This window comes from Schistocerca piceifrons, chromosome 2 (genome assembly GCF_021461385.2).
Source record: "Schistocerca piceifrons isolate TAMUIC-IGC-003096 chromosome 2, iqSchPice1.1, whole genome shotgun sequence".
In the NCBI taxonomy this organism is placed as follows: Eukaryota; Metazoa; Arthropoda; class Insecta; order Orthoptera; family Acrididae; genus Schistocerca; species Schistocerca piceifrons.
The window spans coordinates 596,531,751-596,556,300 of record NC_060139.1 but is presented as its reverse complement, the minus strand read 5'-3'; the positions used below and the strand labels follow the sequence as shown (position 1 = coordinate 596,556,300).

Below are 24,550 nucleotides of genomic sequence, written 5' to 3'. Positions count from 1 at the left end.
CAATGTGTAAAACCGCATGTCAGTATGTGGAAAACTGAATTTGGATGCAGATCTGAATCTGGCATACCAAGTAAAATGCACCTCAAGAATTTCTACTAGGCTTACTTGACTTCAGCCTTCTTATAGAACTATTGATGTCCGTCAGAAAGATAAAAAACTATTGTAAGCGGAGACATGACATTAGTGAATCTAGAAGAAACACTAGAAAGAAGCACGTTTATATCAACAAGTAACAAAGTGTAATGGCTCATATAGAATGTATTTTTTGTAAATCTAAATAAAGCAGTATTCATGGTGATTTTGTTTCTTGTAAGTAACTGCAAAAGGAATACAACATCGTGTGAAAGAATGTCCATTGTGTTCACAAACAGAGACAAGGAAACTTACATAGATAATTCATCAATAAATCAAGACTTTAAACAGGTACCTCTACCAAATTTTAAGGGATTACAGTTCACAATAAACTAAAATGGAGACAAGACATAGACAATGTCTGCTGTAATTAAATAGTGTGATATTTTTAATGAAGTAGCTTGCACGCTATGTTGACAAACAACTTCTATGAAAAGTGTACCATGCTGTGTTTGAACCATAATGACAAAATGGAATTACTGTTTTGGAAAACGCCAGCAGCCATAATAACAAATTAATTTTTGTGTTGAAAAAGGCCATTAGGACTTTCATGTATAGAAAAACCAACAGATTCTTGCAGAATTGTCTTGCATAATCTGAAAATACTGACATTTTCATATGACATATGAACACCAGTAATTCCACTAGTCAAGGGCAATACATTGCTTGATGAAGATGTAGATTATAGTTCATATGACACAAGACACAGAAACTAGCGTAGAAATGTACCAAATAGAACTTGTAGCTGTTGATAAATATCCTTGATACTTAGCTATGAAACTGATGATGTATTTTCATAGGAGTCTACAGGACAGTACAAATGAAAGCATGTTCCACAAACTTCTAAAGGATTGTTTAACAGGAAAAGATTTTTGTAGTCTAGAGGACTATATGTGTAAAGAATGAGTAATGCTATTGTTACTTCTAAGTGTGTAGTGCAATTGCTTGAATGTGTTGTAGTATGTAAACTGAAGACCCAAATATTAATTGAGAGAAAAAAACATGCAACAATGCTATCAATATTGCTAATTTTTAATTTTACACTGCAATTTGAAGGCTAACTATTTTTAAATACCGGGGTAAGTTGACTTGTCCTGAATTCCAAACAGACATTCTGTGCATATTGTAAACAAACAAGACCAATTAAAAATCAGTCAATGTTGTTGTAATATTATATTTAATAATTACTTGCAAATAATTACTTTTAACAGTCAAGATTCTTCTTGTATTGTCAATTTTCTTACCTAAAGCTCCAAGACGATACTGTATGGATACAACCACTATTCCATGATCAATATAATAATCTAAATAACGTTGCTGAGCATAGCCAGTTCTGAAGCAGCCAACATGTATTAGCACCAGTACTGGTCTTGGGACACTTGTATCAGATGGTAACTGCAATTTAATAACAATCACACATTATTAAATGTTTAGGCTCTGTACTTCTATTTTTAAAATCCATCTATATCAGAATTGGGAATGAAGGGCAATCAGAAAAAAGAAAATGAAAATCCAGTGTGTAACTGTAAGGTTAGTGTTTATGTTTAGTATACTACTTTGCACTGACACAAGCTTTACTTCAGCAAATTATAAAAACCGTTGAATTTATTATGGTAGTAGTCCTTTTCTTTTGGTTTTTATGCATTTCATTATATGTATCCTATAATATTATAGGTTTTGTAGACACATATGAAGTATGCATGTGAAATGGTTTACAAATTAAGATCATACTTGCTGAGATGCTACTTATTTTAGTGAGAGGTAGTAAAACATGAAATGTATGTGGTTTCTGTTTTGTCTGGCAGATGAAATGCCACTATCTTGAAAAAGTATTTTTCACTTACTAAATCACTGACTGTGAAACAGCATTTAGGTGTGAGATACAGTTAATGTGCTAATGAACTAGCAACTACATAAAACTTTAGAGAAAGAAAGAACAACAGAAGAAAACTGGATGTATCTCTCTCTCTGTGCACTCTCTTATGTACCATAATATTGAGTACATAAATATTGTGTTTCTGTATTTATTTCATCTGTTAGTTCATTTCTATCTTTAAATATTTGCAACATTTGGATCAGTCCATTAGACTAAAATTTTGCTCTATTTCTGAAGTTGAGAGTAACTACATCTATTAGAAAATCTCTTGTGAAATTACCTCTGGGCTAAAGACATTCAGGTAGAGACAGTCTTCATCTCCCTTTATGTTTCCTAAACCATCCATCTGTATGCATCGGTTTGGTGTTTGGAGAGCATCTTTTTCTTCTGTCCAAGAAGACACAGGTACTGGTGGCTGCAAATCATGGTAAATTTACAATCACATTGTTATGCAACTACTAATTGTGCAGTTCTTCTAAAACCTTATTATTATTTAGTTACCACACCTGAGATACAAGCGTTTAATTCACAGAAAATGATGTGTCAGTGAATTTTTAACGAATAAAAATTGTTTTATTATCATGTATAAGTGTACACATGTCAATACAAAAATACATCAAAATGAAATTTCACTTGGGAAAATAGTAAAGTTATGAAGAGACAAGCAAACCTTCAGGAGGCAAAATTGTTGTACTGCCAATGGGCACACTTAGAAGATGAAAATCAGTTCATAGCTTTTGAAATAATCACGACCCTTGTAAGGGAGGAAAGAGGGACATGCTGTGGAAGGTTAGAAGGGGTTACAAGAACTCATACTCCAGGATGAGAGGAAACCATGTAAGTAGGTTGAGGGGAAGCTAGGAAGTTTCTCATTTCAGTGAAGAACAAATAAGCTAGGTTCCTTAATAGGTACACAGAGAAGCAAACTTTTTGACAATAATCTTACCAATAATAGTCTCACTCTGTACTATTTATTGATGACTATCGCTTTCAAAAGTTTAATATTTTTAAAAACATTAAGGTAGACCTTGGTGAACAAATCAATGCTTGGATGTTGAAATCACACTCAGAATACTTTCATCTATCTATAATCATTTGTAATGGTTATTCCCATTAGATAGACATTTATTAATAACTTTTAGATGAACACATTTTGACAACAAGTGCCGTAATATACATTATCGAGGTCAGGTATAATTTGTTTGCATTTGATGTACCAGACAAGTTTTAGGGAATTTTTGCTAAGCATTGCAATATTTCTGCGTATACAGTGGTACCAAATATGTGCAGGAAAAGCCAACTTCAGTTATAAAAATGTACCAAGAGATGTGTTGTCGTAAGCTGTACACCTACTTTACATTGTAATCAGGTATCTATTAATTCAGTCAGAAAATCCTCCTCTGATTATTTCACTAGTTCAGTATCTTTGCAAGAACATATTACTGACTATGTGAAGTATTTTATAATGTTTGTTTCTTCAAAAATATAATTAATACTTTTGTCTGTTTCTCTTCAAATAAAGATAACTTAAAGAGTGATTTTCAAAGAAATGCAGAGAAGGTTTAGTTTCTGTATCTCATTTTTTATTTATAACTGAGATGGAAAGTATTAATAAATTTCTGAGCATTACATTTATTCCAGTGTACTGAAGTTTTTATTCAGTTTCCCACACCTATACCCCCTTCCACCAACTCAACTACTTCAATTATTTTAATTTATCAGATTTCTATGCACTGAACACTTCATCTAGAAATATTTGTTATTCCTCTATTTTATCATACCTTGATAACGCTCGCGATAATAACATAGTGTATGGTAGTATTACCACATGCCATAAAATATAAGCAAACTATCAGCAGAATACATACTTCAGAAGAAAAGTTTGTAATCTGTAAGTACTAGATGACAAGGATAATGAGATTAATCAATTACACTCTTCATCCCTATTTAAACTGAAAATTAAGTGAGTGAGTAGGTATAACTATGATTTGGCTGGTACATAAACTAACTTAGAGACATTTAGACAATGATGATCAAAAAGAAATGTCTTAGTTGACGATCTGAATATTCATATACTGCAGTTTTCTGATAAACTGTCTTCATAGTTCTCACATGAAAAGTCTTAAATTCCATTATAAAACGCATTATACCCTTGGAGTTTTGAATGCAGAAGCAACCTAACTATTGTTTCTAAAGGCAAAACATCGCTATTTTCATTACATGCAAAGCAGTGTTCATTTATCAAGATTATAGCAGTCACATGTAGCAGTAGTACCTAGTCTGTATGCAGCATTTTCTTTACTACTTTTCTTAGACTCTTCTGTGAAGAAGCAATTAATGCTTGTATATTTATCTGTTTTGTAGTGTTTACTAATTTCTTTCTGTTTGCTTATGTTATGGCCATTTGTAGTAAATAAGTAGACTTCATCCTGTAGTTTGAGATCACTTCAGCATGCAATTGTTATCTGATTCATTTTGAATTTTATAACCATTGGAAATAATATCATAAATAGTGAACGATGCTCTAATTGTTGCAGCACAAGTAGTTATTAGCAATGAGAGTATCTGTTTTGTACACAATCGTTGCTTTAGTCTTTATCTTTCATGCTTCTAAAAAAAAAAAAAAAAAAGTCCTGTTAGTCCATATGTTGATAGCAAAATAAGCTGGTTGAGGACAAGTGTTAATGATGGACCACATTTGTAACCAGTTGCTTTTATGTACCCTCGGCCTTAAGAACTATAATGGCATGACATGTCACAGAAAATTTTTAACAAATTGCATGGAAATTTCTCAAACATGTTATAGGGCTAGGAGAATATTTCAACATATCAGCTGTAGCCTGGGAGACTTGAGAGATTAAGGCAGTTGTTGTGAACAGTGATTTAGTGTTATTGCTCTCTATGCCTTCTCTGTAAATTTAACAGAGAACTTGTAAGAGGAACAGCTTAGATATTTTGGTTACTGACAGCCTGAATCTTTTTGATTCACTTAATGTACAGCAGGGAAACATGAATGTAAGACCCTTACCCTCTTACAGACCAAGTGTGTTAATAGAAATAATAAAAAAGCTAGGACTGGCTTTTCCATGTAAGTGTAAAAAATAAACAGATTTCATATTAAGTTAGCAGTGCAATGTAATCTAGTCAAGTACTTCATATGTACCTGTTAATACCACTGAATAGTGCTAAATACAGCGGAAAAGTAAAATTTTAGATTAGATAATTTTGATAACTTGTTAAATGAAAGTAAAGCTGAGTAAAAAGACTATAACCTGTAGTAATATTTCCTTTAATGTTTACATTTTTATGCAAAAATTTACAGAAAGGTAAATCAAGTAATTTGTTTACTAATAACATAAATATAATTACTTTTGGTTTTGTTTGTAATGATTAATTTTACAATAAATTGTGGTGAACCAATGGTTGTAATAGAGTTCATTGTGTCAACAATGTGTATTTTCATACCGGTTTTAGTATAAGAGCAGTTCAAGATGTTATTAGACACTTGAGTGTTTTTGTTATTTTTTTGTTTTGAAGTATAATTGTAAGGTTAATGTTGTGAAGACTAAATGCATTGTCATTTAGAAGATTATTTTCCAGGCAAAATACAGAAGAGAGAAACCAAACTAAAATTGTGTTAAGATTATTTAATAACTTTTGCAACCTAAATTATTCACTTCCATTTACTAAGATAATTACACCTTCTTCATAATTAAAATACTGAACTAAAATTCGGCACCCTTGTTGATGATAACAAGACCATTATATAATGAGATAAGTATTATATGACCAAATTATTAACGTGATCATGCCCTGATCACAGTCTGCAATTAAATGACACAAAACTCAATACTGAAGTTACACCACTGATATCTGAACACTGTTCGTTACAAGGTAGTAAGAAGAGTGTTAGAGCAGTCAACATCATACATTCATCTCTGATAATGGAAATGTTGAGTGTAAACTGAAAAACATCACAAGCATTGTAAAATTTGTCTTAGGCAGGTATGTGAGCAATAGGAGAGACCTGGTGTGGTTCAGCAATTATTTTAGAAAGTTGCTGTGTAACAAAAGAAGGCTTTACTATATATTTGAACGTAACCAGCTTTCATAGAAACAAAACACTAAATGAAGAAAAAATGTGCAACAAGGAGACATTTTCTAGGAGTATTCAACAAATTGAAAAGTAAAATTTTATCCTCTTATATTACAGAAAATTCTAGAAGAGATTGATCTTAGGCAAAATTAGCAAACAGATCAAAGGCATCTGTCCAGTGTTTACCTTAGCACCAAAATGTAAGATGACAAAGAGAAGGCCTAAATACTAAATTCAGCTTCCCAAATTTGTTTCAGTTAGAAACATACTATGTTTCTTTATTTTAATCGTCACTTAAACATGAAGATGAGAGATATTGAAATAAGTGATTACAGGAAAGAAAATCATCTACAGTTGCACAACAGAGAAAATGGTGACTGCAGCTGATGAGATAGCTACAGAAATATGAAAGAACTTGATCCTGTTCTAGTGGCCATATATAATACGTTACTAGCAGAACAATGAGTTCCTGGAGATCAAAAATACTGCAGATCATTCATACACTCAGATAGGGTCATCAAACAGATCCACACAATTACAAGCCAACACCATTGATATCAGTCAGTTATAGGATTTTTAATATGTGTTATGATCACATATTAAGATGATTCTACATTCCAATGGAATACCTTGTAAAAATCAACATACTCATTCAAAAAACAAAAATTACATGAAACCCAGCTCAACTTTTGTACATAACACATGTAGGCAGTACATATCAATGCCCAAGTCGATGCTGTGTTAATTGATTTCTGGAAAATATTTTATAAAGTTATTCATTGTCATCTAAGGAGAAAATATAAGAGTATGTAACATCATATCACATTTGTCAATGGGTTGAGGATTTTCAAACAAGTGAATGAGGCATGATACTATTAATGAAAATAAATCAATGGATTCAAAAGTAGCTTAGGATGGACCTCAGGAGATTGTTATAGAACCATTATTGATTAGAAAATGTATACAAGGTTGTTATAAAAATATCTGAAAAGCTTGCGAGAATGTTGCAGGTTATGATGTGCTGAGAAATAATTGTTAAAAAATAATTTAGCATGTTGCACCATTTCTGAGTTAGTTAGCAATGAAGTTAGCCAGTAATGCTGTTGTGTGCACAAATCAAGTAGCCCACCAGAGATGATGTCACCAAATGCTTTTAGGTTTGGTTTTCTAAATCTGAAGAGGAGAGTGATGCAAGAATTAGAGATGGGAAGGTCGCAAGTACTGAATCACAGGTAAAGGCTGAACAACCTTATGGGCTATCATCTACACCATGAGAACAACTGGCACTAACTGTATCTGGCAAGCCACTTGAATTTGCATAGACAGTGACCTGATACACTAACTTCAGTGCTAATTAATTCATGGTGCAATATATTGATCTTTTTTGTAACAATTACTTCCCAGCACAACCAACCCTCCAATATAGAATGAAATTTTCACTCTACAGCGGAGTGTGCGCTGATATGAAACTTCCTGGTAGATTAAAACTGTGTGCCAGACCGAGACTCGAACTCGGGACCTTTGCCTTTCGTGGGCAAGTGCTCTACCAACTGAACTACCCAAGCATGACTCACACCCCATCCCCACAGCTTTAATTTCACCAGTACCTCGTCTCCTACTTTCCAAACTTCACAGGAGCTATCCTGTGAACCTTGCAGAACTAGCATTCCTGGAAGAAAGGATATTGCAGAGACATGGCTTAGCCACAGCCTGGGGGTTGTTTCTAGAACGAAATTTTCACTCTACAGTGGAGTGTGCGCTGATATAAAACTTCCTGGCAGATTAAAACTGTGTGCCAGACCGAGACTTGAACTCAGGACCTTTGCCTTTTGCGGACATGTGCTCTACCAACTGAGCCACCCAAGCACGACTCACGCCCCATCTCCATAGCTTTAATTCCACCAATGCCTCGTCTCCTACTTTCCACACTTCACAGAAGCTCTCCTGCGTACCTTGCAGAACTAGTACTCCTGGAAAGTAGGAGACGAGGTACTGGTGGAATTAAAGCTGTGGGGACAGGGCGTGAGTCATGGGTAGCTCAGTTGGTAGAGCACTTGTCCGCGAAAGGCAAAGGTCCTGAGTTCGAGTCTCAGTCTGGCACACAGTTTTAATCTGCCAGGAAGTTTCTTAACCTCCAATATGCTTCCAAGATTTTTATCATGTTTCTGTCTACACTGTGTAGTGTTTGGTGCCATTGCATATGGGGAAGTCACAATACTAGATAACTATAGCAAAATACAAGAAGACCTGCAGAGGATTAACACCTGTCCCAAGGATTTAGCATCAAACATTTTAATACATTCTACATAATAGAAAGAAGAAACATTTATTGTTCGATGACACTATTAACAGTCTTATCTATTAAATATACGGGAGTACATGTACAGGGAAATTTATAGTAGAATCGCCAACTATGTCTAATTACAGGAAATAGAAGAGGTGTCCACACACCAAGCAGGTAGCTTACAGATTCTCCTTTTCATAAATAGTTGAGTATTTTTCCTCATTCTGGGACCCATTGCAGGTAGAAATGGTAGAGGAAGCAGAGGTCATCCAAAGGAGAGGTGTAGATGAGTGTATTACATCAATGTTGATATAATAAGTAAACATGAAAAAGTGTCACATAGATTCACATCCAACTCCAGGGTCAGATACTGCAAGATGGGGTGTTGTGTGTCATGGTATTCTTTACTGTGGAAATTCTGAGATAATAAGTTCCTAGGAGAGTTATTTTTTGCTACATATATCTCATCAAAAGACCATGAAGCTAAAGTCATAGAGAACTGACATCAAATGGTTGCTTACAAAATGAAATTCTCCCTGCAGGCCACTTGTAATAAATTATAATAGGAAATTCCGGGTGTGACAAAACACTGTAAATTGGCTTGTGAAATATAATAGTAGATGTATATATAGAAACAAATATGTAATGAAACATGGAACTGAGAAGTTTTATATGATAATTCAACGAAATATTACAAAAAGGATGGACTAATATAACAATGAAAAACAATCAGTTTTTGGCAATATAATATAACTGGATAGGTAAAAGAATCTGATCACCAAGTGGCTGCAGAACACACACATAAAAAAAGGTTATAATTATACAGGCTTTTGGAGGCATTGGATCCTTCTTCCAGCAGAAGAGATGAAGAGGAAGGCAGAGGGGTGAAGGAAAATACTGCAGAGGTCTAGGAAAAGTGGTAGATGTCGGAAAAGTCACCTAGAACCATTGGTCAGGGGAGATGTTCCTTATGGGATGAGAAGGAAAGACTGATTGTTGGGGACTACACTGGATGAGATTTGGAAACCTTAGAGCTTAAAGGTGAAAGACAGGGTAATCAGGGTAATATGAAAGACAGAGATTACTGATAAAACATTGTGCACTGTACATAACAAAGGTGGAAAAAAAGACAGGTGAGAAAACGAAAGATGTAGACAATAAAAACAGTGCAGAAAGAAGCAATTACTGCGAAGAAATGCTGAGATGGAAGAAATTAGTGTGAGGCTGACCTGTTAAAATTTCTCGACTCTCTGAATACCTTTTCTCAATTAAATTTCACATGGTCTTGTTCTGAACGCCATGCCATTCTTCTTGATGCTTATCTCATTATCACGTAAGACTAACTACACACTTATGTCCACATTAAACCTACTAACAAACAGCACTACTTATATTCTGACAGTTGCCACCCTTTCCATGTCAAATGTTCCCTCCTATCCAGTCTTCACATTTGAGCTAAACTTTTTTTTTTCAGATGAGATCTCTTTATGTAATACACCACCTTTATCAGCTCCGCCTTCATTGGACATAATTACCCCTCCAGCCTATTTCAAAAGCAGATTTCCTGGGCCACCACATCCAATCCTGGTACTGCTGATCCCTCCGAAAGACAACTTTGAAGCATGGCACTTGTTACTCTTATTATCTTGGTCTGGAACGTATTAATCAGCTACTTTGACAGAGCCATGACTTCCTAAAATGGAGCCTTGAAATGAGATCCATTCTGTCTCTCTGATTCTGCTCACCACACCTAGAATAGCTACTTTTCGCCCCCCCCCCCCCCCCCCAATCTCCACAATGTTCTTGTCAGACCCTATGCTCCTTCTGCACCCATCACCCTACCCTATTGCTCCTACCCCTGTGATCATTCCCACTGCAAGACTTGATCTATGCATCCTCCTACCACCACTTACACCATCCCAGTAACTGGCAAAATGTGTACTATCAGTGAGAGAGCCACCTGAGAAATGACACATCATATGTCAGCATTGTGTAATCACTGTTTTGGCCTTTTATGTTGGCATGACTACTATCACCAAGCTAGAATGAATGGCCATAGGCAGAGGGCGTATACTGGCAGCACAACATATCCTGTTTCAGAGCATGCTCTACAACGCGACAGTTGTGATATAGGTGCCTGTTTCACCACATGCACCATCTGAATTCTTCCCCCAGAGACCACTTTCTCAGACCTCTACAGGTGCGAACTAGTGCTACAACATATCATTGGTTCTTGCCACCCTCCTGGATTTAATTTATGTTAGTTTCTTAAATCTTAGCATTTCTTTGCAGTAACTGCTGCTTTCTTCACTGTATTTTAATTTTCTACGTCATTCATTTTCTTACCTGTCTATTTTTCGTCATCCACTTACACATCTGTTACATACAATGCATTTAGTTTTTCAGTCTGTACTGTGCTGTGGCAGTAATCTCTGTCTTGCGTATTACCTGTCTTCCACCTTTAAGCTCTAACATTTTTAAATCTCGTCCAGTGCAGTCCCCAACAAGTCTTTCCTTCTCATCCTGTCCAGAGAATCTCCCCTGACCTGCAATTTGGGGTGACTTTTCGAAATATACTCCTTTTCCTACACCTCTCCAGCCATTTTCCTTCCCCCCTCTTTCTTCCCCTTCACCCCTTCTGCAAGAAGGAGGAGCCATTGGCCTCAAAAGCTTACATAATTGTAACCTTTTTTACATGCGAGTTCTGCTGCCGCTTGGTGAGTAAAAAGGATAGACTAGTACTCACCATGCAGAGTCACAGACAGACACAACAAAAAGACTGCTAAACAAGTGAGCTTTCAGCCAAAAGGCATACTTCTAAAGTGGACAACATACATACACATTCACATAAGCACAGCTCACACACATTATGTTATAAGAAACTTAATTGTGAGTATTCTTTTATAACATAGTTATTTGAGAATACATTAAACTAACACATCAAACACATTTGAAAAGAAAAAATAAAGAATATTAGCAAACTGGCATTTACTTAACCTACTTCTTGCAAAAAAAACTGTAACCTGCTATGATAGTGCCGTTGCACAACTTTATAATAGTGTTACATTATACACACGTAAAATATTAAACTATCTTAAAGAATATTTCTGCTCACCTGAAACCGTAATGATCCAACTGGTGGTTCAGCATATGGAATTCCTTTGAAGGTATAAACAGGGTTGCCAGTTGTGGTATTAAGTTGACGACCTCTTATGGGACCCAGAGGTGTGTCGACTGTTACGTATATTCGTGGTGCACCCTACGAAAAAAATTAATGTCAAGTTTATTAGTATAGAAGATACACATTGCAAATAATTAATCCAAAGAAGTTACTATTGTTTCAAAACTGTATTAACATTCTTGTGAAGTTATTTTTGAAAAGCAGATAAAAACTAATGACAAAGGAATACACATAGTCATTACTAAAGTACTACCAAATTACTGGAGATAAGCACAAAATTACTGGTTGTATAAAAGTGCTGATAAATTTCAGTTGTTATAAAACAGAATGTTGCTTTCTCAAAATATAGGATATATTAGCTAATTGCTTTATTACCTCAGTTTGCTTCACTAAACCATATATGAAAAGAGCAAAGGCAAGATACACAATTTTTGTGTGAGGCATTGCTGTCTGTGAGAAAATGTCAAAGCACAGACTTATTAGGCATCGAGGTGTACCCCTCAACCACTATATATAATGATGTATATCAGCAATTATAATTTTACTGTAAGATAAAATATACATCAAAAACTCACGTGTGAATTTGCTCTGATTGTTCATGTGCTAAATTACTCTAATGCACTTTTGTGAGATAAGACTTGTGATAAAACAAAGTTCAAGTTTTGCAGGGAGTTACCTACTACATACGAGATAATTTACCACTTGTGAAACAGATAAACTGGTAATAAGTGCCTGGTTGTGTGCTGATTTGAGAGCATCAGTTTTTAATACAAAGGTGATGAGATTACATTATTCTTACTTTGAGGCAGTTATCTCCCAGAATAAATCAGTTGACGATAAATTGTTCATATGACCTATGAAGGCACATATTAAAGAGCAGTCTGAATTAGGTAGATAATTATCTGAGAAAGTCTTGATTTAAGCAAATGTTTTGTTGCCAAGACTATTAATTAATTCTCATCAGAAACTGTTTTATGAGGCACAAAAACTAGTGTTAAAAAGTGTAATTGGACTGTCAAGTTACTGTACTACTTGTTATTCATAATAACATAATTTTATTTCATAAGACCTGCTCATAAGGAGAAAAAGGGAAGAAATAATTGTGCAGGAATGTCGACAGCCATAATACTATGAACAATATAAAACCTATGCATTGGTGCAGTACAAACTTGAGGGTTTCATAGGAATCTCTTACTTAAATTCGGTTACAATAGAGAAGGAGGAAAAAGTCTTAATTTAAATGTAGTTCTCCAGTGGGATTAAAGCCAATGGTTACAATTTTAGTAGCATCCAGCTACAGAGGAATCACGTATGTGAACATTCCTTACTCGGTGCAGTTCAAACTAAGGCAGAGAGATGCCGATTGAGTATTTATTTTATGTTTAACACATTATGATGCATTTGAACATGCTGTGCTCATCATCTGGTGCTTATGCATACAGAAAACTGATCCATAAAGATAAATTATCTTAATCTAAATTAACATAGAACTGATTTACTCACTGTTCGCTGCTGGAGTGGCTATAGTTGTATTTGGGAATGTCAGTGGGTGGCAAGAAATCAATGTCCAGTATGGCCTTCTACTAGTGTGCATCTGAGTCTCACTGAGAACACCACGGCCTGTGTGGGAAGCAAAAAGTTTTGCAACAGTTATTGCAATGTGGTATCGTGTGATACATATTTTCCTTCAGAAACTAGACAGTGCACTCTGCAGACTTAAGGCCAATAAGAAAAAGCTAATAGCATGTGGCGACTTCAAGATAAATTTCCAGAAAAACTCAAATGTAAAACAAAATCTCATAACCATTTTTTCAACGTATAATTTACAGCCCGCAGTAAGCTCTCCCACAAGAATCACCAAAACTACCCGTACATGTACCACTATTGACCAAATATTCACATATGCAGAAAAAAAAGACTTCCTGGCTGGAACCATAAGAACAGGATTAAGTGACCATAATGGACAGTATATTGATTTCCATGCAATACTGATACCTAAAACCACAATGCCAACGGAACTAGCCAAAGAAGAATGGACCCTAAGCAAACAGAATACAGGCACCTTCAGACAACTGTAAGCTAAGGAAACATGGAATGCAGTTTATGAGCATGGAAGTACATGTGAAAAGTTCAACAGATTTATGGAAATATTTAACAAGTACTAAGAAACTGCATTCCCAAAATGAAACGTAAACTAAGGTCTAATAATTGAGACAAATTTGGACAACTGGAATAAAGATCTGAAGCAAGAAAAAGAGAAAACTATATGATATCCTAAAGGCACAGGTAGGTGAGGGATTTCATGCTTATTACAGAAAATACAAGGGATGAGTGGTCTTTTTGTGTGTACGTTTTGTTTTAAATATATTATATTTTCAAAAATATATATATACAATGAAGAGGCAGGATCATCACTTTTTGAAACAGTGACCTAAATGATTTGTGATTATCTACTGCTTTCATTACTCTTACATTTTTTAAAAAAAATTTGAATATTTTGATAGCACCTCCAGAATTTCCCCAGAACGTAATACCATACTGGAGATGAGATTTTATGACTGCATAATCCTCAGCTCGTGGTCTCGAGGTAGCGTTCTCGCTTCCCGAGCACGGGGTCCCGGGTTCGATTCCCGGCGGGGTCAGGGATTTTTCCTGCCTCGAGATGACTGGATGTTGTTGTGTCGTCTTCATCATCATCATTCATCCCCATTACGGTCGGAGGAAGGCAATGGCAAACCACCTCCACTAGGACCTTGCCTAGTAAGGCGGCGCGGGTCTCCCGCGTCGCTCCCCTATGCTCTGTAAAGAAGTATGAGACTCATCATCATCAGTATTAATATACACACTGAAGAGTGATGTAGGTAGTAGATTTTTGTAATGTATGTGACACAAAACAAGAAGTACTTAAGTTTTTGTTCATTTGCCCAATATGTGCTCTTGTGCTCTTCATTTCAAGTTGTCTTGTAGATGATGTCCAAGAAATTTGGTACTGGCAATTATGGTAATTTTTTGTCTATATAGCTCTAGATTGGGCGATATCAGATTTTTTGTTTGTGCTGTGTGTGTATCCATAGCTACAGATTTTCCAGTGTTTATTATGAAGTCCTTGTTATCAGAGTAGCATGTTAGTCTGTCAGTGTCTTCTCTTATGTTTTTTGCATGGGTTTCTTCTCAGATTCCTGTAATTAAAACGGTTGCATAATCAGCAAATTGAAATATTTTAGTTCTGTCATTGCTTATGTTTAGGTCATTTACATAGAGTAAGAACAGAACAAGACCCATTGCTTATCCTTGTGGAACACCATATTCAATAGTCAGTAGCTTGGAATTATATTTCATAATGATAGTATTCCTTTCCAGATCTACACTCCTGGAAATTGAAATAAGAACACCGTGAACTCATTGTCCCAGGAAGGGGAAACTTTATTGACACATTCCTGGGGTCAGATACATCACATGATCACACTGACAGAACCACAGGCACATAGACACAGGCAACAGAGCATGCACAATGTCGGCACTAGTACAGTGTATATCCACCTTTTGCAGCAATGCAGGCTGCTATTCTCCCATGGAGACGATCGTAGAGATGCTGGATGTAGTCCATGGAACGGCTTGCCATGCCATTTCCACCTGGCGCCTCAGTTGGACCAGCGTTCATGCTGGACGTGCAGACCACGTGAGGCGACGCTTCATCCAGTCCCAAACATGCTCAATGGGGGACAGATCCGGAGATCTTGCTGGCCAGGGTAGTTGACTTACACCTTCTAGAGCACGTTGGGTGGCACGGGATACATGCGGACATGCGTTGTCCTGTTGGAACAGCAAGTTCCCTTGCCGGTCTAGGAATGGTAGAACAATGGGTTCGATGACGGTTTGGATGTACCGTGCACTATTCAGTGTCCCCTCAACGATCACCAGTGGTGTACGGCCAGTGTAGGAGATCGCTCCCCACACCATGATGCCGGGTGTTGGCCCTGTGTGCCTCGGTCGTATGCAGTCCTGATTGTGGCGCTCACCTGCACGGCGCCAAACACGCATACGACCATCATTGACACCAAGGCAGAAGCGACTCTCATCGCTGAAGACGACACGCCTCCATTCGTCCCTCCATTCACGCCTGTCGCGACACCACTGGAGGCGGGCTGCACGATGTTGGGGCGTGAGCGGAAGACGGCCTAATGGTGTGCGGGACCATAGCCCAGCTTCATGGAGACGGTTGCGAATGGTCCTCGCCGATACCCCAGGAGCAACAGTGACCCTAATTTGCTGGGAAGTGGCGGTGCGGTCCCCTACAGCACTGCGTAAGATCCTACGGTCTTGGCGTGCATCCGTGCGTCGCTGCGGTCTGGTCCCAGGTCGACGGGCACGTGCACCTTCCGCCGACTACTGGCGACAACATCGATGTACTGTGGAGACCTCACGCCCCACGTATTGAGCAATTCGGCGGTACGTCCACCTGGCCTCCCGCATGCCCACTATACGCCCTCGCTCAAAGTCCGTCAACTGCACATACGGTTCACGTCCACACTGTCGTGGCATGCTACCAGTGTTAAAGACTGCGATGGAGCTCCGTATGCCACGGCAAACTGGCTGACACTGACGGCGGCGGTGCACAAATGCTGCGCAGCTAGCGCCATTCGACGGCCAACACCACGGTTCCTGGTGTGTCCGCTGTGCCGTGCGTGTGATCATTGCTTGTACAGCCCTCTCGCAGTGTCTGGAGCAAGTATGGTGGGTCTGACACACCGGTGTCAATGTGTTCTTTTTTCCATTTCCAGGAGTGTATTTCCACATATTGTTCCACATTCTTAAGAACAGAGTTGAGCCAGTTGTTAGCTTTTCTTCTGATGTCAAGATTTTCTAACTTGTGTGGCAATTTGTCATGATTAATGGTGTCAAAAACCTTTGAAAAATCTAAAAATATGCCCAGTGTAAGTTTTTTGTTGTCTTATGCTAATAGTGCCTCTAATAGAAAAGAGTGAACTGCTGATTCGGTTGAATGGTTTGCTCCAAATTCATGTTCAGATTTTGACAGAATGCCAATATCATCTAAGAAGTCTGTTAGACTCTTATGCAAGAGCCTTTCTAATATTTCTGAGAAAACAGACACAAGTGCCAATGGTCTGTAGTTGGAAATATCATCTTTGTCTCCTTTCTTGAACAATGGCTTTACTTTCACTATTTTGAAACATGAAGGAAAAGTTCCTATAGAAAAAGATAGGTTACATAGGTGAGTTAAGGACTCAGTAATCAGGTCCCCACATTTCTTTATAATGAAATCAGGTATATCATCTACTCCTGCAGAGTGTTTCATTTTGAGACTTTTTATTGTATTCTGTGCTTCTTCTACATATGTTGGGTAAAGGAACATTGATTTGCTTGAGACAATTCACCCTAGTTTCTGTATGCTGTTTTCTATTGGAGGTCTGTTTTAGTAGTTTCTCTGTTACTTTTATAAATTAGTTATTAAACATATTAGCTACTTCCTCTGGGTTATTAATGTTTTCCAAGCTGGACTTTAATATAATATTATTAATTCTATTTTTTTCAAGGAAGCAAAACTGAAGGCAAGTGCTCTATAAATTCAATCTGAGCAGATGGTATACCTGATAAAATAATAAAAAGATATAGTGAATGCATTATGAAACCACTAACATATGTATGCAATAGTTCACTGGCATCAGGGACTTTCCCTTCTTGTCTAAAAATTGCAAAATTGAAACCAATGTACCAAAAAGGAAACACAGCAGAAGCTGGAAATTACATGCCAGTTGCCCTATTGTCTGGCTTCTCAAAAATTATAGAGAAAGTCTTCCACAAAAGTCTTATAGCCTTTATGGAAAATAAATGTACAAAGGAAAGAAAATTTCATTTGGAAAAACTTTAGGATTATAAACGAACACACTACTGAAAGCTTTAATCAGCAATTACAGCGAGTGAGCAGGTCTCCTGTGCATGCTGAAATTAATGTTAACTCAAAGTTTAATATATTTATCAATGAAGTTACAAGTCTTTTCGAAGAAACCTTTCCAAAAAAGTCAGTGAGAAAAAACCTGTTAAAGTCTGGAAACAAGCCTTGGATTACTAAAGGCATCAAATTTCTTGTAATACAAGAAGAGAACTATATGCAGCAGCCAACAGATCAAATGACCCCAGTATAAGTATGCACTATAAACTCTACAATGAAGTTCAGAATAAGACCAAACAAGCAGCAAAGAAGATGTTCTCAGAGGCAGAAATGGATTGCTCTAGCAATAGAGTAAAAACTACTTGGAATTTTGTAAAGAAGGAAATAAGGAAAATTGTCATTTGTAGTGAAAATATCAAAATAAAAAGTGAGGGTCATCTTGTTAGCAACCGAGAAATAGTTGCAGATACATTAAACAAACATTTATAACAGTAACAGAAAATATAGGTTTACAAAGCTCCATAAACCAAGTTATAAATCTTTTTAAAGCCAGAGTACCTAGCTCAGTACAACACATGAAGGTAGCAACAGACACTGTTCAAGAAATTGAAAGAGTTATTAAATCCTTGAAAAATAAAAACTCTACTGGAATTGACAATATTTCTAACAAATTATTAAATTACTGCTTCGGCCATGTAAGTAAAGCCCTTTGCACATTTTTGATGCACTACTTAAGCAAGGAAAAGTTCCTGAGAGGCTTAATTATGCAGTTGTAAAACTGCTGTATAAGAAGGAAGATAACACAGATGCTGCTCACTATCAGCAATATCACCACTGACAAACTTTTCAAAGCTTTTAGAGAAACTAATACGAGCCAGGAAAGTTAAGCATCTCAGGCATCAAAATATCTTCAGCAAAAGTCAGTTTGAATTTCAGAAAGGTTTGTCAACAGAATATGCAATATTTGCATCTGATGACGAGTCTTGAAATCTATCAACAAAAAATTGAAGGTGGTTGAGATTTTTTGTGGCCTAATAAAAGCGTTTGACCATGTCAGTCACCCCATTCTTTAACAGTAAGCTCCACATCTCGGTATAATTGGTTCGTAAATGAAATGGCTTGTCTTGTACCTGTAAATGTTGTAGTGGATAGTCAAAATGGAGTCCCATTATCTTCAGAATGGGGTACCATCACATTTGGAGTGCCCCAATTCTCAGTTATGAGCCCCCCCCCCCCCCCCCCAGTTTTTATTATCTTTTAAATGATCTGTCTCTGTATACAGAATATTGTAAATTCTCCATTTCTGCTGATTACACTACATTACTTATTCATAATTCAGTAAACAAATTTGAGGAAACAGCAAATAAGATTTTATCTGAAACAGTCAACTGGATTAATTGAAATTACACTAATACAAACTATGTTCAGTTCCATTCAATATTCAAAGACGAAGAAATAGTAGTAGAAATAGGCGAGCAGGTGGATAACCAGGGTGCATACCTCAAAATACTTAGGCATGCGTATTGACAGCAAACTAATTGATCAAACCACATCCTGGATGTATGCAAAAGATTGAGTTCAGTAACTTACGCATTATGCTTTGCTTCCTCTTATAGAAGTATGGAAACTATGAAGTCAGTCAATTACGGCTATTTTCACGCCATTATGGCATGTGGGTAAAAAGTTATTATATGCACAAAAAAGAGCCATTAGGATCATGTGTGGAATCCATCCTAAAGCCACATGCAGGAATCTTTTTAAGAAACTTGCAATCTTTACATCCATTGTGCAATATATATTCTCTTTTATGTGTTACATGGGGAAAGAAAAATCCATTTTGAAACTGAATAATGAGTATCATATTCACGAGATGAGAAGAAAACATGATAACCACTATGAACAGACAAATCTAAGTACCGGTAAGGTACAGAAAGGAGTCCATGTCACTGGCTGTAAAATTTTGAACGCCCTCCCTTCACGAATTAAGAGTTTAGTAGAATATGAGCTCTTGTTTAAGAAAGCTTTAGGGCAGTTCCTACTGCAAGGATCATTTTATACGATAGAAGAGTTCCTGAACTACAGTGTTTAGCATTTCTTGTGCTGTTGACTGCAAATATATGGCCAAATCTACATTTGTAATCCTGAATACACATATTTTGCGATTTATATTTTCTGTTACACTTATTATTTTGTAATATTTATTTATCTCTCAAAATTGATTTTCTTTAGTAGAACCTAAGTTACAGTTTACTGTATTATGAAATCATTTTGTTTTTATGTGCTACCATAGATTTGTGACACGTTCCATTGCCTGTGATATTGTCACAACATGGATCACCAGAAGAAGAAATAATTAATTAAATAATTAAATAAATATCAAATCCCATCCTCAGCACAACACGAGTATAGGAAGAACTGCTCAGCCAACAGTGCTATCTATAAATTCCTAAGTGAAATTTTCCAGAAACTGGTGTATGCCTTCACTTGTCAAAGCATTCAATATTATACATCATGAAGCACTTCTACAGAATTTAAATCAACTAGGTGTCAGAAGCACACCTAATGACTGAATCAGGTCATACCTTTACAAACGGAAACAAATGGTGGAAATACAACACACTGACTGCAACAAAATCACAAACTATTGCTCAGATTTCCAAGACATGAAATATGATGTTCCCCAAGGATGAGTACTGGGACCAGAGATCTTCATCCTATTCACAAATGACCTGCAAATAAATATGCAATGGCAAAACGCTTACCAGTTTGCTGACGACACAAGCTTTCTCATTGCTGCAAAAACAGAAAATCTACTACAAGAAAACATAACAAAGACAATGGATAACATAGCAGAATGGTAAACATACAATAAGTTAATCATAAATGAAAGAAAAACTGTAGCAATCAGTTTCCATAATGTCAAGAGAAGGTTCCACAAACTATAAATACCCTGTTGTCTAACAAAGCTGTAAACGGAGTTTATTTGATGAAGTTACTCAGAATGTGGATCCAGGATAATGTCAGGTGGGGAACTCATATTGACAATCTCAGCAAAAAACCTGTAAGATGTTGTAGTAAAGACTGCCTAAAAAGTGTCTGCTATGTGAGTGTCCAACCAATCCTGACGTATGGCGTCATTTTCTGAGGAGCTTTTCCAAACACCATCAAGCTATTTAGAATCCAAAAAAGAATCATAAGAATCACAGAAGAGGTCAAACACAGAAAATCTTGCAAGCCACTCTTCAGAAAAGTACAAATCCTCCCGCTTCCATACCTTCATATATATGAGACCATAGTATTCATACAACAGTATGGAACTGAAAAATCCTACGGTCTTCCTCAAAAATGAAGATGTACACACAACACATGGCAAAAAATGTATCTCCATATAGACAATAAAACAACTAAGCTCTGCCAAAATGAAGTTCTACACCTTGCAAAAACGATATTTTGGAAACTACCAAGTGATATATAATCAATAAACAACATAGCAGGTTTCAAAGATGCAGTAAAGGCATTTCTAGTTGATTACTGCATCTACAGTCTGAGAGAGTATTCTGGCAAATAATAATGTGCCAGTATGGATAATAATGTACCAGTCTTATCCACTGAAATCATAGTAACATGGTAAATACAAATAATGTACCAATTATAAGTAGTGTGGCCATAAGAGATTAATGATGTTGAAATGATAGAAACAATATTGTACTCAATGATATCCAACATGTTATGAACATTCTATGTGCCAACATTGTCTCATGGACAAATAAATAAATAGAAATTAAGAATGGTCTATAATTTTATTTAGTAGTAGATTGGCATTATGATCCAGTAGCATATAGATAGTCTCTGCAAATACTAGAACCGTCTGCCCATCTGTGCTGGCAGTAATTCTCATATGGCTATTGTGGTAGCCTATAGACATTGTGAATATTAAAACACCAGGGGGAAAATTAATGACATTCTGTGTGCATAGAACCTCAGCACCACACTCAGCTTGGTGAACCTTTCGTTATTTCAGCTTCTCCTGTATAAAAGAACATTGGATGTCAAAAAGCTTTTCAACATAGGTGCTTCTCATTTTTATAATCACTCCAGCAGCTGATACAGTTAATCATAATGAATAGATGATGCGTATTTTTCTTTTAGTATTTAAGGAATGAATGACTGTTTTTCTCAAGGCTGACTTATTCTAGGCTTTACTCTCAGTGTTTTGTGTTCCTTCTCAACTTTCTGATAACAACTGCTTTACGTTTCACGTCAGCAGGAGTTGAAATCGAAGTTTCGCTGCATACATTCATTCACCAGTTTAATTCTCAACAGACTTCTGATCCTGCATTTTTTATCATTTCTTTTGGTTTCATTCCTAGCAGTCTTCCCTGATTTGGAACTTCATGGCGTCCATAGTTTACAAAGTCTTACTATGGATGTGCGCACTCACAACACACGACAAAAAATGGATCTCCATATAACCCATAATTGCTGTGTTGCTGTCTCTTCATTTGTGTGCCTGTCTTTCATGGACATTGGCATCCACATTATAAAAAATATTGATGCCTACTCATAACGTTAACAGCATATCTACTGAGTGTTATTAGTGGATATGCTCTAATCCCTAAACCCAAATACAGAAATGCAAATGAGACTCATTGATATATATACATTGGCTATTTCGGTGCTTGGCTTCATTTCTTTGAGACCTGAATAGTAGTCACTGAATCTTGGCAACAATGCAAGATAGGCATGTCAATCCTGTGATCGATGATTTTTTTCTGTTTGACACAGAATTAGCCTACACATTTCACTTTATATATTTATATAATTTCCATTAAATGATCGTAATGGTTTCCAAATACGGTGTTTACCCGCGATCACTCGCGCTAAGACATTATCCTCACACAAAGTTCAAAACAATTGGCATTTTGTAAACAACGCCTTCATAGTTCTCGTTAGCTGGGTTTTGTACTTCCCCCAACCAGCGCAAACTGTTGTCATTGCGCCAGTACGTGTGTGTCGGTCGCAGATATGTTTTCGTTGGGCCAATCATCGCCATGCCGCATTTTGCTCATCGTGCGAGTGTCGACGTTAAGTATAGATTTTGTCATTCATATATCTTAAAATATCATTTTATGTGCATTTCTTTTTTATTATTTGCGATCGCTACGTATCTACGTAATGCTAAAACTAACATTATTTTGTATTTTTATAGACAGATAGACCAAAAGAAAGAATTTTGGCGTTGCTGGAAAAAGACGAGCCACAAGATATTACAGTAGCATCTGTTAGAACCGATAACACCGAAAGTGACCTAGGCAGTGAACACAGCGACCACCGTACAGAAACGGAACAGTCATCAGATGAAGTACGGGTGGAAATGTCTTCCTTCGAAGCACAAGGTCAGTTATTTTACTTAGACAAAGATAAACAACCGGAGTGCGGTTATAACCTAGGACGTTCCAACGTGAGGGCAAGATCTTATCATATTATTATTGTTAGATGAGGACAAAAGCTGTGGCAAAAGATGCCAAAGATATTGTAGACTGTTTTCTTCTTACTGTAAGTGAAGAAATGTTGACTGACATGGTAACGAATACTAATATTCATATTAGAAATATCAAGGCTCGATTTTCAAGAGAGTGAGATCATAAACAGACTGATGCTATAGAACAGAAAGTGTTTATTGGCATTTTATACATGGCTGGTACAAAACATGCCACATTTGAACGTGCAGGAAATGTGAGACAAATACGGCACTGCTCCTGATATTTTTCGAGTCGTTATGAGCGATACTAGAATTCCTTTTCTATCGACAACTGTAAGGTTCAACGGTATTCAGACACGCTCAGAGAGGTCAAAGTATGACAATCTCGCCCCAGTTCCCGAAAGATTTGATTCATTTGTCTAAAAGTATATCTATCGAATTATCAGATAGGAGAAAATGTAAGGATTGATGATGTGTTAGAAGCATTTCGTGGCCATTGTAAATTCCGTATGTACACAGAAAGTAAACTGGTAAGGACAGAATCAAGGTATATGCTTTGTGTGTCTCAAATTCTTTTTACACAACTAAATTTACACAACTTTTCCCAGGCCAGCACCCAATGCCCCATACAAATTCGATAACACTGGATATGCTGTCGTGAATCGCTTATCACAAGATATATTTTACACTGATAGAAATAGAACGACTGATAATTATTTCACCTGGGTACCATTGGCTGACGAATTGATGAGAAAACGAACAACTGTAGTTGGTACAGTCAGAAATAATAAAAAAGAAATCCCTCCTATGCTCCTAGATACTAAACTAAGATCACCACCCCGCATTATCTTTGGTTTTCGTGAGAACAAGGTTCTGGTTTCCCAAACATGAAAGAAAAAAAAGAAAAAAGTACACTACATGTCAATGATCAGATTGATCCAACAACTGGGGAACATGCAAAACCCGAAATCATCACGTGTTATAATCAGACGAAGGTGTCGATGTGGCGGATCGACTAAAAGAAGAATGTTCCATGGCTCAAAGAGCATGTAGGTAGCCACTGAAATATTTATTTTCGATTTTAAATGTTACTGACATAAACACTCAAATAATATATAAAGAGAATAAAAATATGATTATTGCTAGGCGACACTACTCTAGAACTAACATGGCAACAAAATGAGGGTAGGAGTACAATGGAAAACCTACATCATTCTCTACAGCAAGTCATAAATTGATTTACTAATGAAACTGAAGTTACAGACAAACCCAGTGGTATACGTCAAGTCCGTCCAAGACGCAAAAATCGGAAGACAAAAATGGCTTGTATGCACTGTCAAAAATTTTTGTGTAATGAACATGCTGCATGTTATGTGATACATGGAAAGCTCACATATATGATGAAGTAAGTCACAAAAGTTAAATAAAAAGAATTATCTGTTTTCTTTGTTTTTTATTTCAATTTTTTTATAAGTGTCTGAGAAGAATGGCGACTGTAATTGTCCTAAGATTATTACCAAAAATATAAATAAATTCATCGTTGTGTACTGCAAATAAACATATTAAAAACTAAAATATGAGTGCTTTA

At 36.5% G+C, this 24,550-nt stretch overlaps 1 protein-coding gene across 1 annotated transcript; it reads right to left on the bottom strand.

Annotated features, from left to right (window-relative positions):
- Nucleotides 1-1,275: 1,275 nt before the first annotated feature.
- On the bottom strand, nucleotides 1,276-12,169 carry LOC124775641 (esterase SG1-like). The gene is made up of 5 exons (XM_047250470.1): nucleotides 12,145-12,169; nucleotides 11,823-11,902; nucleotides 11,504-11,647; nucleotides 2,289-2,423; nucleotides 1,276-1,527 (listed from the first exon to the last, which is right to left on the bottom strand). The coding sequence occupies exons 1-5, from the start codon at nucleotides 12,167-12,169 to the stop codon at nucleotides 1,276-1,278; spliced, it is 636 nt and encodes a 211-aa protein (XP_047106426.1).
- Nucleotides 12,170-24,550: the final 12,381 nt, after the last annotated feature.